Below are 15669 nucleotides of genomic sequence, written 5' to 3' on the forward strand. Positions count from 1 at the left end.
GGATGAATAAACACCTAAAAATCCGAAAACAGGAATGAACGCCATTTATAAAGCCAGCCCGGTACCACTTGGAAGACATGGGAGTGTCACCCCCTCAGATGAACTGGGCCACCCCTTTCAAATTTAGGCAAAAAGATTTTTAGATATGTTTGCTTGCTCAGCTTGCACCCTAACACATAGTTGTACTTTGTCAGTCGTCAGATAACTATGTAAACTACGAATCCATAATCACAATAGCGAAACCTGTACCAGCTTCACAATGACTCCATCTCCCACCCTGTTCTGTATTTAAATCTTACAAGAACTAAAAGAGGAGCTCTTGCAGTATTCAAACGATCTTTTTGCAGTAATTTCTCAATCGTCATGTACTGTTTGTGAGGTAAAGTGAATTGCTGGTGATTTTATTATCATTTTGAATCTGCATTGCTTGTTTGGTAAGTGAATTGACCTTCCTAATTTCAGTGGTTATAGTTAATCCACATATACTATGCCACATTTGTCTTGCAGTAACATCTATAAATACATTGTGTAGTACATCTATGAATCTATTAAGGAAGGTGAATGTTCAAAGAAGTGTCAAAGACACAACCATACCATGGTTTGTTTGAACATAGTTATTAATAAGAAATATCAATTAATTAAATAAAAAAAACTGACTGCCATATTTTAGAAGTGAGGTTTCTTGCTACATCTTGTTTATTGGGACTAACATGAAAGTGAAGTTTCACTTAGGGGGCTGCAGTGCCTGTTTTTCACTGAAATACCTGCACCCACCACCACCAGCACAGATTTCCCCTGGCGGTAGGCATGTTGTGAAGAATACCTTCTGGCTTAACACCACTGGCTTTTCTTTCTTAAACTTCAAATACACCACTAAATCCCTCCACACACTTAAACACTACTATTAGAAGGAAAAAGCAATGTGTCGTAAACCATGTCCATTTTGTTTTCAGAATCTCCTAGGTGACTGGGCCCGGCAATAAACAGAGAAAAAGTAAACCACCATTGGCCTAATTAACACACTTGCTGTCTACATGTGACATGGATATTGTCACCTGTTTGATTCAATTCAGGGTGATAAGGAGAGTCACTTATCCCACGGGCACCTAAAGCAGGACAGGAAGAAACCTTTCACAGATCCATCACTGCACACACTCATACTAACAATTTACAATTGCCAGTATCCCTAAAATGTCCCAAATAATGAGATTAATATTTGCTTTGTATGCCACCTAATGCTGACATGACTTGAGAAAATACGTTTTAATTTGTAAACCCTAGCAAAACAGTGCAGTAATGTTCATTTAAATTTGTGCTTGTTTAAGATACTGAGAAAACCTGTTAGTGATCTTTGTAATTTACATGCTGGTGTAATGTTCTTTTTAAACTTACAACACATATTAAGAGAAAGTGTAACTTTATAAAGTCCCCATTACATCTAACCTGTACAGTTTTTTAGATGAAAAACATACTACCATAAGGGAAGACCCACGCAGACTTAAGAAGAATGTGAAGATTTCACTGCTGTGGGGTAATAGTGCTAACCACAGTACCACCATTCCAACTGCTTATGAATTAGTAATTAAAAATAGCCATATAATGGCTCAGAGAGTTCCAACTCCCCAATTTATCTGATTCCCAAGGTTCACTTCATTTTATGCCCTGTTTTTAAGGATATACAAACAATGAAGACCTTCTTCCACAGATCTGCAGGTGTCACTCTTAAAATAAAAAAGACAGTTGGCAAGAGGTTTGTTAGTGTATTCATTATATTTAGACGGTCAATGCAGACTTGTACTAATTCACAATCACAACACAAATGAAGATGAACTACACACTGCTGGGTCTTATTACTTCCTTGTGTAATTGCAAATTATTTTACTTTTAGGAAGACACCTGAAGCAGGTATGCCATACGTGGTTGTTTCTTTAACGACATCTTTTCCTTGGCAGAAGGGGATACATTCTGGCTCCCCTTTAATTAGTCTACCTTAATAAAAGAATAAGTGTCTGAGTGTCTGTCAGTGTGTCCATCCAGTTGCTATTTCCAAAAGATGGTGCATCACAGACATTAGCACAATTTATATGACTTGCATACAACAGTGCATGGTGCACTGCAAACTTTAATGCTGAGGTCTGCATTGATCGCTTAGATTTGAACCTGTCTTAGATGGGTAGCACAGCTAGTAAGGAAAAATAGTTATTTTAAAAGAGGTGAAAGGAACCAATCTAAAACTGAATCATTTTTGAGTGTATTTTCTAGGGAAGTAACTGACTGTTTGCCATTTCACTGCTCTCTGTTAATAACTGAGTGTGAAAAATATGAATTGGTGTCTCGTCCAGAGCTGATCCTTGCATTGTGTTCTATTTTGCAAAGATAGTCTTCATCTCTCTGCAGCATTATGATGTAAAAGCTGGTTTTGAATAACAGATAGATGGCAATTAAAAAGGGCCTTTTGGTTAAAAGAAGAAAACTTGGAGTAGAACTTGAGTTTCTGCGATATGTAATATTTTAAAGAGATGGCAAAAGATCTATTTAACTTTAAGAAACATATTCTCTGATTCTCTTTTATTTTACACAACACTTATAACCGGTGCATTGGTGATCCTAAGTGCTTGGTGTATGGGTGTGTGCCCTGCGGTGGGCTGGCTCCCTGCCTGGGATTTGTTTCTCCCTTGCGCCCTGTGCTGGCTGGGATTGGCTCCAGCAGACCCCCATGACCCTGTGTTCAGATTCAGCGGGTTAGAAAATGACTGACTGACTGACTGACTTATAACCCTTACTTGCCTTGCCTTTATTTAGAGAAATTAAAAAGAAACAAAAACAACAAAGCAATCATTTAGTTGTAAAGAAATAACTAACTTTAATATCCATACAAACTATGTGGTTTAGAATGACACTGATCAACAGTAAGGAAGTAAGTTTACAGCAGAAATGTAAAGAGTAACATAATTGAGCTGTCTGCGCAGTCCCAGCCAAAGCTGCATCAGTTAACGCTGGGGGTGACTCTGAGAAATCTGAAGAAACAGGCAGAAGAACCCACTGACTTGTGTTCGTGGACTTCTCTCTCTGCCTGTGTTAACAATAGCCTAATATTCTACCATTTGAAGGTGGGTCAGGAGAGGATGCATGGTCCATACAGGGTCTTCTTACTGGAAAAAAGCATGTGAGAGACCACTTTTTTAATAGAAAAAAAAAATAATTCAAGCAGATTATAGCAAACACCAAGAGGGAAGGACCCTAGCACACAATGAATAAAAGTTCATCCTAATAACGGGCTTGTTAAACAAACAACAATAAACGCTCTATAGTCCTAATGAGACTCATTGCTTTCCTTTCCCATTGTTATGGGCCTTGGAAACACCCCGAAAAAACAAATGTGACCTGGAAGCAAGATGTGGCTATCCTCATGGTGTTCCCCTGCAATGTGAACATTGTTTCTATCATGACATCAGCAGTCTCCATCATTTTCTGTTATCCACCATCTCTCATATGTTAGAATAAATACTCTATAAAAGAAGAAGTGTCTTGAGTCACCGCTACACATAAACTTGAAGATGGATGTCCTCTGTTACACCAGACTAGTGGAGCCCCGCATTGTGAACAGCTGAGTTCTCTATGGAAAAACTGATTAATCTTAGCAGAACAGTTAGGCTCATTTATATAACATATTCAAATATATTTTAATTTACACCAGTCAGTGAAGAAATAAAAGGTATGATCTTTTGAATATCCTTATGGTTTAATACTATCTAAAAGTTCCAAAAACAGTTAAAAAGATTAAAAGTTCATAGGGTAAAACTTTTTATATGCAAATTATTATCAGAAAACAAAATAGAACTTTAAAATGTCATATGATTCCATCTATAATTTGATATACTGGTACAATTGAACTTAGGATGACCTAATTAAACAGACAGGCACAGTTTTAACATTTTGAAGCACTCTTACAATTCATATACAAAATATCTCCCTTATTCACTCTTCAGCCTCACCAAGACAAGCATTAACACCTGAGTGGGACTTCTCTTTATTTATTTCCTATGAAAGTTTCCACTCTTTTTCTTGAACTTTCTCAAGGCTTGTCAAGAGAAGTGATTCTCGCCCCCAACACTTGCTGGAGGTACTACTGCCACTCAAGCATCTAATTCGAGCATCAAAGCACAACTGCCTTTCCGCCCTTCCAGTGAAAAGTTCTCTGCTGGCCATTATCATATTTTTTTTCAAACACAGTGATGAGCTCTAAGTAATTTATAAAACCATATCTTTAAAAAGTGTTTTCAGCAGACGCCCCTCACCCTTTTGATCTTCAGACTTCGGGAGGGGTTTGGTCCATAGGATTAATTAGTGGGTCCTACACACAGGAATCAAGGCATTTCTCATGTTGATCTCGGCATCTTCCCTGGTGTCTTTGCATCTGGTGATGGAAATACTCAGGCTAGTCAAGCTAAACAAACATTGGTTAAGAAAGGAGACAGCAAGAAAAAGCATGCTTCAGAATTAGGACAAGCTGCTTTAAAACAGTGTTTAATGGGATTAGCCCCTGATCCAGTTTGTATTCTTTGCTAACTTAAAGGACCCAGTTCCTTTTTTATATTAGAACATTAGAAGCATTAGAGTAATCTTGACCAGAACAGGCCATTCAACCAACAAAGCCCACCAGTCCTAGCCACTTAATTCTTCTAAAATAACATCAAGTCGAGCCCCTAAAGTTCTACTGTGTAGCACACCATGCTTAGAAACTAATTCCATGTGTCTGTGGTTCTCTGGGTGAAGAAAATATTCTGAATTTTTATGTGAAATTTACCCTTAACAAGTTTCCAACTGTGTCCTGGTGTTCTTGATGAAATTATTTTAAAATAACAGTCTTGATCCACTGTACTAATTCCTTTCATAATTTTAAACACTTCATTCATGTCACCTCTTAATCTTCTTTTGCTTAAACGGAAAAGGCTCAGCTCTTTTAATCTTTCTTCATAATTCATCCCACACAGTCCTGGAATCAGCCTAGTCGCTCTTCTCTGGTCTTTTTCTAGAGCTGCTATGTCTCCAGATGTGGCCTCACCAGTGCGATATAAAGCTTTAGAATAACATCATTGGACTTGTACTCTACACATTGTACTATATAACCTCACATTATAAATGGCTTCTGAACACTCTCTGTCAGTTGATAGTGACAAGTCCACTACGACTTCCCATAAAGGTGTACCCTCAACCCTCAGGTCTCCCATTGTGTATTCAAACCTAACATTTAAACTTCCTACATGTAATACTTTACATTTATTTACATTAAATTTCCAATTCCCTTTTGGTCATTTTAGATGTCTTGTTCTCTCCAGCTTCTTTTACTACTTGATTTTACATCACACTCCTTTTCATTCTCTCATAAGAATAGCTTCTAAGAGCCTCCTGGCATCTGGAAAAGGTAAGACCAATGTCTGGAGGAACCTGTCTAAAAACTTATTTGTTTGTGAACTTTCAGTAGCTAATATTAATTTCTCTTCTCCATCCACTATGTATATCATCTTTAGAAAAAACAGTTGCACAAAATCACTTGTTTTGTTGTAATCGGTATGCGTAGGGCATGAGGCTAGCTCGTTTTTTTCCAGCTAAAGTGGTGTTCTGGTGCTGGTGGGATGAGGACAATGGGGATTTTATTCTCTTTTTGATATTCTTATCTTGCTGTCCCACTTTTATCTTAAAAATAATATAAAAAAATAATTTACAGAAAGAATAGAATGAAGACGAGCTACAAAACCTCAAGCAAGATCTAACGTGCTGTATAAGCATAAAAAGAGAAGGGTATTTGGGATTGAACTGAAGTAAGTGGTCAGAATAGCCTGAGTTTTGTCTAAATGGGCACAGATGATGTATCATTGAGTAACAGGAATTCAATAGATCCCACTGATAAAAAACACAAAACACAAAAATGAAAGGGAGCATTCCATGCAAAAGAAAGGTGGAGAATGATATGGGTACCCACACAGAAGGACTGGGCAGAAGAGATCAGAAAGCCACACACACAACATCTCAGAGGAGCCTCCTACATTGCACACACAAATTATATTAAAGAGTGCAATATGGGTTGGGGTTGATGTGTTTCGAACCTAGTTTTGTTAAACTTGACTTGCTTGTATGGACTGTTATTTGATTTTAATAAAATAATAAAAAGCAAAATGGCAGTTCTGCCACCAATGGTGTGCATCTACCAAGTAAAGGAGGGAACAATCCACAGCTTTAGAAAAGTGAACTTGAAATGAAAAGGGCAACAATGCAACACACCATAGCTGACAGATACCCTGAGTGGAGGGAACATGATGGAGACTGCTGATGCACATAAAGAGTAGAACCGACATCTGACAGTAAGCGTAAACATGATCTCATCACAGGAAGAAAGTAGCGTGACAAAGTAACTGTTATAGATGCCAGAAAAAACAAAATGTTACAAGAACCTCTAAAGATCCAGAGGGTCTTAAAAAGCAGGCACTGTTGTCCAAAGCATATGATGGTAAGCCACTGGCAGTATGTAGAATCACTATAACGAGGGAGTCATGGCAGGCCTATCGTACAACAAAGGCACCTCCTAAAAGGCACATGATGACTCACCACAATCTTTGGAGCCAGACCACAGCCTGATACATAATGCCCTCCAGGAGATTTTAACAGCAGAGAAGCTAACTGAACGTCTAGATTGGAAAGAAGGAGGATTCACCATGGATTCTTATAAGTTATAATGTTCGAGTATCTAGGTGACATTAGCTTCCAGATACTGCTTGGTGTGAAGGATGCAATGGAGGGTGTTATGCTGTAATGGAATGCTACAGGCAACCAGAATAAAAATCTCATTCTTTGTTCAAGGGAATAATAAAGTATAACCAACTAAATCAGCCTTCTACATCCTTCAAATGTTCACAATAGGTGCATGCACAATATCCATATATGCATGGTGACCATTTGGTGGAGATTTTTCTCTAATTGATTCATTACAAATTGTTCACCCAGGGCCACCAGTAATTACCATCTGACCCTGGAGTGACTTTATTAATATTCTGTTTAGCAAGAGGGATGATTTTACTAAAGAGCTGCATTTGTAGCCCTATACACCCAAACTGCAACTGAAAGGTCATTGTAAGGTCAATTTCAAACATTTTTATATAGATCAGTATCAAGGATAACAGATGATTCAATCTGTTAGAATTGTGCAGTGGCACAAAAACTCTGCACTTCAGTTCATGTTGTATTGCACTGAAGAACACAGTGTGTATAAAAAGTATTCACCTCCTTGGAAGTTTCACGATTTATTGTTATACAAGTTTGAATCTTTTTTGATTTTGGTCATCAGAGAAAGACTCTTTAATGTCAAAGTAAAAACAGGTTTCTGCAAAGTGATCTAAATTAATTACAAATATAAAACACACAATATGGGGTGATTTTGCTGAAGATGTTATGAGCTTTGACCAAGTGGTCCAACACAAGTTCACTTTGACCAAATGAACTGCTCTAATATTAGAGTTGTTTTACAAGCATATTTGCTGTGTATAAGCTACCAATTTACTATTCTTAGAAATATTACATTGTATAGCATTTGAATTTTAAATGTGTAAACAATCTCTACACTTGTATTATATATAGTAAAAACCACATGAACTTTGAAAAAACTAAGAGCGACTATTTGATAGACTTCACTAGTCAAGGCCTTTCTCTTTTCCTGAGCAGTTTAGGCAAGTCGATTCTACTGTAGCCACTGTCATTATCATTGCCATCTCATCATGCCAGACTCCTAGGTTCAAATCCCAGCTGGGGCACTACCTGTGTGGAATTTGCGCATTCCTCCTCATCTGCATAGATATGTAGTCAGCTAATTATGTTGTCAAAGAAATATGCTTACCAGTGACTTCAAATTGCCCCCACACAAGTCGTGCCCTGCTATGCAATGGAGTGACACTCCTTCTTGGCTTCCTGTACACAATTCTGACAGGGTAGATTTCAGTGTCTGAAGTGGAATAAACAAGTCAGATGGATGGTTCTGTCTGACATATTTCATCAGAAGGGTATGGTAAAGAAAGGGGCAAAGAAAATGCTCAAGTCTATCAGTTGCAGTACTGTCATGTGATGCATAGCACACGTGTCTGTGTGTGTATCCACCGGGAATAACCTTTTAAAACACTATTTTAGATCACTGGTTTTATGCAGCTGTTAGTATTAGTGATAGAACTTATTCCATTATGTTTCTACTGTATTGTTAATATATAAATTGAGAGAACGAGGGCCATATGGCTTTTATAATAAAAACATTAATGAAAGAAAATACTGTATAAAAGAATATAAAACAATAGGATGATTGCATTCTCCATTAGCAATTCAAGGTGATTAAGGCTGATTAGAAAAACAATTTCTTGGTAATTCTTTAGAGCCAGTACAACTAGACAACTAGATCTCACTAGATTTAAAAAGGAAAAGATTAAAAGCTTCAAACAGGATTGTGTCTTTTCTGCTTTTAAAGTAACCAAATGGCAATGGAGTCAGAGTAGACACCAGTGTCGTCTAGATGAGGAGAGTTGAAACCTGTTGCTTTGAGGGTCACAAAGACAAAAATGTTGCTTGCATATATGTTTGTAACAACTGTTCAAAATATAGCATTCTGGGTGACACTTTAGTCTTCATCTTAATGGAAGAGTTTAATACTCATGTGACAAATAATGCATGATCTGGATTTGAGCAGGGAATTCTTCTTGAATTTCTTAAGAAGTCATGCATTGCCCTTATTTGGAAAAACACCATTTTGAAAGCAAGTTTGCTCATAAAGTTACTTGGTACAAGTTTGTTGATTGACTTTGCAGTTGTAAGATCTCATCTGTGGTACGACATTCCATACATGTGCTTAAGCAGAGGTCCAAGTCTTTGGTAAAATACACCTAGGCGGTAACAGAACCTTTAGAACGCTTCGCAGATGTCACTAATGGGTTGAGTTCAACTCTTGACTGCTGGAAGAGCTTCCAATATATCTTAGGCAAAGTTGGGGATATAGAGTTTCAATAGTTTGGATGGAAACCCCCTGTTACAACAGGTGGTGTTTCCAGATGTCACTGTCAGGTGTCAATGGGCCAGGAGGACAGCAACAGTGGGGAAAAGTGAAGGCACTGCTTTGCTGGGCACTTGAAGATGCCATTGATTTTGACTTTTGACTGGCCTTGAAAGTGTTCTCAGAAACATGACAACTGAAGAGACTATGGATCAGGCATTTTTTTTTAAAAAAAAGGCTGTGGAAGTATTTTATGAACTCTTGAACTTAGTGGATAAGTTATCCTTAGTGAAGGCAGATTCCAAATATGTCTAGTTTGGTTATGATCATTTCTGTCACCGTAGTGGGTAAAGGACTCTACAATTTCAAGGCTCCTCTCCTTTCTCAACATGCTTAATCTCCTCCATCATCACATACAGTACTGTGCAAAAGTTTTAGGCAGGTGTGAAAAAATGCTGTAAACAAAGAATGTTTTCAGAAATATAAATAATGATTGTTTATTGTTATCAATTTACAAAATTCAAAGTGAGCGAACAAAAGAAAAATCTAAATCAAATCAGTATTTGGTGTTACTACCTTTTGCCTTCAAACCAGCATCAATTCTTATAGGTACACTTGCACAAAGTCAGGGATTTTGTAGGATTCTAGTCAGGTGTATGATCAACCAATTATACCAAACAGGTGCTAATGACCATCAATGTCACACGTAGGTTGAAACACAGTCATTAACTGAAACAGAAACAGCTGTGTAGGAGGCTTAAAACTGGGTGAGGAACAGCCAAACTCTACTACCAAGGTGAGGTTGTGGAAGACAGTTTCATGTCATGGCAAGATTGAGCACAGCAACAAGACACAAGGTAGCTACACTGCATCAGCAAGGTCTCTCCCAGGCAAAGATGTCAAAGCAGACTGGGGTTTCAAGATGTGCTGTTCATGCTCTTTTGAAGAAGAACAAAGAAACGGGCAACGTTGAAGATCATAGACGCAGTGGTCGGCCAAGGAAACTTTGTGCAGCAGATGACAGACACATCAAGCTTATTACCCTTCGAAATCGGAAGATGTCCAGCAGTGCCACCAGCTAAGAACTGGCAGAAACCAGTGGGACCCAGGTACACCCATCTACTGTCTGGAGAAGTCTGGCTAGAAGTGGTCTTCATGGAAGAGTTGCAGCCAAAAAGCCATACCTCCGACATGGAAACGAGGCCAAGCAACTCAAGTATGCATGAAAACATAGGAACTGGGGTGCAGAAAAATGGCAGCTGGTGGTCTGGACTGATGGGTCAAAATGTGAAATATTTGGCTGTAGCAGAAGGCAGTTTGTTCGTCGAAGGGCTGGAGAGCAGTACAATAATGAGTGTCTGCAGGTAACAGTGAAGCATGGTGGAGGTTCCTTGAATGTTTGGGACTGCATTTCTGCAAATGGAGTTGGAGATTTGGTCAGGATTAATGGTGTTCTGAATGCTGAGAAATACAGGCAGATACTTATCCATCATGCAATACCATCAGGGAGGCGTATGATTGGCCCCATATTTATTCTGTAGCAGGACAACGACCCCAAACATACAGCCAAATTCATTAAGAACTATCTTCAGCGTAAAGAAGAACAGGAAGGCTTAGAAGGCTGGCTTCCTTCAACATCTGCAATAAGATGCTGCAGATGTTCTATCAAACAGTTGTGGCGAGCGCCCTCTTCTACGCAGTGGTGTGCTGGGGAGGCAGCATTAAGAGGAAAGACGCCTCACGCCTGGACAAACTGGTGAGGAAGGCAGGCTCTATTGTTGGCATGGAGCTGGACAGTTTAACATCTGTGGCAGAGCGAAGGGCGCTCAGCAGGCTCCTATCAATTATGGAGAATCCACTGCATCCACTAAATAATGTCATCTCCAGACAGAAGAGCAGCTTCAGCGACAGACTGCTGTCACTGTCCTGCTCCACAGACAGATTGAGGAGATCGTTCCTCCCCCAAACTATGCGACTCTTTAATTCCACCCGGGGGGGTAAACGTTGATATTTAACATTATACATAGTTACTGTCTGTTTTTTCACCTGTATTATTATCATTCTTTAATTTAATATTATTTATTGTATCAGTATGCTGCTGCTGAAGAATGTGAATTTCCCATTGGGATTAATAAAGTATCTATCTATCTATCTATCTATCTATCTATCTATCTATCTATCTATCTATCTATCTATCTATCTATCTATCTATCTATCTATCTATCTATCTATCTATCTATCTATCTATCTATCTATCTATCTAAGAAGTCCTGGAAGTGATGGTATGGCCCCCACAGAGCTCTGATCTCAACATCATCGAGTGTGTATGGGTTTACATGAAGAGACAGAAGGATGTGAGGAAACCTACATCCACAGAAAATCTGTGGTTAGTTCTCTAAGATGTTTGGAACAACCTACCAGCCGAGTTCCTTCAAAAACTGTGTGCAAGTGTACCTAGAAGACTTGATGCTGTTTTGAAGGCAAAGGGTGGTCACACCAAATATTGATTTGATTTAGATTTTTCTTTTGTTCATTCACTGCATTTTGTTGATTGATGAAAATAAATGATTAACACTTCCATTTTTGAAAGCATTCTTTGTTTACACCATTTTTTCACACCTGCCTAAAACTTTTGCACAGTACTGTACAGTATATCCGTTCGAACAATATGCCACAGAGAGCTTTTCGTTTTCCCATGTCCGAATGCATTCCTACATTTAATCTTTTTTTAAATCATTCATACGTAGCATTGAACTTGATGTCATTTTTCCACCACACAAACCTTGATTGTTTGTTAATACAAATACTAAAATAATGTATCTGACTAATGTGAGTGAATAGCTTGGCATGAAGGAGACAAGATTTTCTTCACATCCTGCCCTTGTTTTCAGTATTTATGCTTTGAAGCTTTTGTTGCAGGCATGCCAAAATTAAATTGCTGATGACAAAGAACTAGCAGACTTTTATTCAGTTCAAGGTCCAATAAAAACAACAACACTGTGCAGTCTTGTCCAAGAGCTATAATTACACAGTATTGTGTATCTAGTGAAAAATATTGATATTCAATAAAAGAAGGTTCTGCTTTTTTCTAAACAGCAATTGTTATCTAGAATTAGACAGATCTACTTGATCTTGATTAGCTGAACATCATAAGCATTAAAATTCAGCAGCAGTAAAGCAAAAAAACATAAATATAAAATTTTAAGCAACACATTTTAATTTCTATTTGAGTATCCTACCAAAGAAAAACTGCATTCAATTAAAAAGGTGGCATGAAAAAGGACATATACTCAATACACTTGTAGCAAACCCCACATTTTGGGTGATGAGATTGCAATCTGATTTGTTTAAAGCTTGAATCGCCACTAAAGTGGGAGCAGATGAAGTTAGGCCTGCACCAAAACCCTATGGCATGTTCTCCTCCTCCACTCATTTATAAAGGCAACTATGCCAGAAAATGCCAAAATAGTAATCTATTACAAAAACACTAAAGTACAATGTAATCCAGCTATTTATAGACATCCATCCATCCATTTTCCAAACCGCTGAATCCGAACACAGGGTCACAGGGGTCTGCTGGAGCCAATCCCAGCCAACACAGGGCACAAGGCAGGAAACAATCCTGGGCAGGGTGCCAACCCACCACAGGACACACACAAACACACCCACACACCAAGCACACTGTGGGAGGAAACTGGAGCGCCCGGAGGAAACCCACGCAGACACGGGGAGAACATGCAAACTCCATGCAGGGAGGACCCGGGAATCGAACCCAGGTCCCCAGATCTCCCAACTGCGAGGCAGCAGCGCTACCCACTGCGCCACCGTGCCGCCCCTATTTATAGACATTACAAACAAAAAGATGTATGTACACAGAAACTCCCCTTTGCTCACCACATAATCTATGCACAAACAACAAAGTAATGATTGTAAATGATGCCATGTGAATCCAAATGTGAAATGAACTGTATTTTTCAAGTCTTAGAGTGTGTTACAGGATGGGTGCCAGTGCTACTGAATTATTTTAATGTACTCCCTTTTTTAATTTTATTACTAAAGATTTTATCACGTAAAGGACATTGCAGTCCAATTAGGTACATCACATCATAATTCATTCCAGTGCCTACCAAGAGTTTTATTTACTCAGACATTTTCCAAGTTCACTAAACAGTATATATAACACCATGTAATGGTTACTCAATGGAATCTTAGTTTCAAACTGTAATAGAGAATAGGCCAATTGTCAGTCTACACTTAAATGCTGAAATAAAGGGATCCTCCTCCACAAATACCAAGGTATCTTTGTAAAAGCTTGGCTTGCCACAAAAATAGTTGCTCGACCACTGAGTGTGATAGAATGAAGCTTTAGGAATGGAAACCCCAAGATCAGTATTTGTGGTATTGGGACAAAGGCAGTGAAATGCTTTCTAGGGTGCATAATTGAGTAGAAGGGTCTTAAAGATTGTTTTGAAGGAAAAAGAAAGCCAAAGAAGTTTAGACATTTGAGGAATATACAGAAAGTATGTATTGTAGATGTGTTGTAGTTTTACTAATCTCTCACACACTTCGGTACCTGAAGACCAGAATGATCATTTCTGATAATTTTGTGTAAGAAAGTACATTTGGAAGATAAATTTAACTTCTCTGAGTTTGCACAATCTTCTCATGTCTGCATGAGTATTTTCTGAGGAATTCTGAACTACACACATAATGACTGGTGACTCTCAGTTTGCCCCAAACTGTTGAATGTGTGTGAGTGCATGATGCCCCATGATGGACTAATGCCACATCCCAGGCTAATTCCGGCCTTATGCACTGTGTTACCAAGGTAGGAACTGGCTCCCTGCAATCATGAACTGAAAATGTCAGTTCAAAAATTGGATGGGGTAGCAAGATGTTTATTATGGGACATGCAGCAATTAGTTCTAGAAACATGGCCTTAATGTCTCTTCTCTGAGAAGTATTTTAGATTGACTGGTGTCTTTAAATTACTCAGTGTGAGTGAGTGCAAAAGTGTACCATGTGACTAAATGGAATCCCTCTGAGGATGGTCACAGTATAGGCTCTGACTTTGCCACACAGCACTAGAAAAAGTGCATTCAGGAAATAGTTGAATGAATAATTAAAAATGGTTGACCACTAAAATGACTACAAAATTACAGCAGTGTATTTAATGTCTATTCCTGTGATCCATTAAAGAGATGCTTTCAAGAATTTAGCAGGCTACCTTCATCCTGATCATGAAAAAGGCAAATTAATACATTTTAATAAACAAATTCTATGGGGTAGTTAAAAGAAACCGCCTCACAAATTATGTGTGAGTGCTGCATAAGTTCTTTAAACTTTACCAAAGTGATTGTAAGTTTTACTTGCTAGAGGTTCTAATAATTCCTTTAATGTTTACTGCTTCTTTGTGCTTTAACATGTTCATGATTAACAGTAATTGTTTAATATATCAAACTCTACATTTTGTTTTCAGGTAAGGAATGCACTCAAGATGAGAGTACATCTGCTGCAATATTCACCGTGCAAATGGATGATTACTTAGGAGGAAAACCTGTGCAATACAGAGAGCTTCAGGGATATGAATCAACAACTTTTACTTCTTATTTCAAAGGAGGAATTAAATATAAGGTATATTATTAAATGGCTACATATTTTCCCAGTCTTATATTTTTTCTCAAATCTTCCATTTTAAGAATTGATTTCCAAAAGTACATCTTCGGGGTGAATTTTGTGGCATGGGGACACTTTTCAGCCATGATAAGCAAGTAGGATTACCTAGGAGTGAAAATAGACCCCTTTGAATTCCCCTTCTGATACCGAAGTCAGTGAAATACAGTATAAGAATACATTAAATAGAATTAAAATTAACAATAACCTATAGTGGAACTAAAAGTCATTGAAATACCTTTTAAAATCTAAAATGCAGATTAAAATAATAGTCTATTGTTGCAATCATAATCTATGATTGATCTTCAGTTACTGTGTATATACTAGCACTATTTGATTTTTTTATATTAAATTTCCTTTACATGTATGACATACAGATTTCTGTGCTAGCTATGGATTGATTGTTATGACAACCATGTTTGAAGACAATACTCATAGGTTAACCTGGTAAATGTATCATAGCTCAAAAATTCAGTTCTTACTTTGTAATCATGCAATCAGATCTGAGATCATATGTTCTGGACCTGTAGGTAAGGAGGAGTGCCAACTACCAGCCAGCGGGATTGTCCTGGAAATAATTGACTAATGCTTATCTTTACGATATGTTCAGCTGTCAATTCCAGAAGAGCTTCTTCCATATATTCATAGTGGTCATTGGCATAGTGTCTGAATGGAGGCTGTTGAAGACCTCTTTAGTTAAGGCTGCTGAAATGATCTGTGACTGAAAAGTGGTTGGTGTCTGGCCTGATAGCAACACTAGGTGATGAATTTTGGGGAATTTTAAAAGAAATACAAGTTTCACAGTCAAAAGATGCATTAATTGTATAAAATTCATAGTGATTTATCCACAGCCCCATTGTCCTGCAGGAGCTTGGCCTAACGTAACTGTGATGTACCTTTGTCCAGAAGATGACACTGATGACAATAAAGCAACTTATCACAATCCACGTGAAGACTCATTCTTTTCTGACAGA

The 15669-nt window shown here is 38.1% G+C and overlaps 1 protein-coding gene across 1 annotated transcript in view; it reads left to right on the plus strand.

Moving 5' to 3' along the window:
- scin (scinderin) overlaps positions 1-15669 on the plus strand; it is a 131198-nt gene that overhangs the window by 7361 nt on the left and 108168 nt on the right. Inside the window, exon 2 of the mRNA XM_051935708.1 lies at positions 14502-14656. Within this exon, the coding sequence (XP_051791668.1) occupies positions 14502-14656 (155 nt within the window). The remainder of the gene's footprint in view (positions 1-14501; positions 14657-15669) is intronic.

The sequence above is a fragment of the Erpetoichthys calabaricus genome, chromosome 13 (genome assembly GCF_900747795.2).
Source record: "Erpetoichthys calabaricus chromosome 13, fErpCal1.3, whole genome shotgun sequence".
NCBI lineage: Eukaryota > Metazoa > Chordata > Cladistia > Polypteriformes > Polypteridae > Erpetoichthys > Erpetoichthys calabaricus.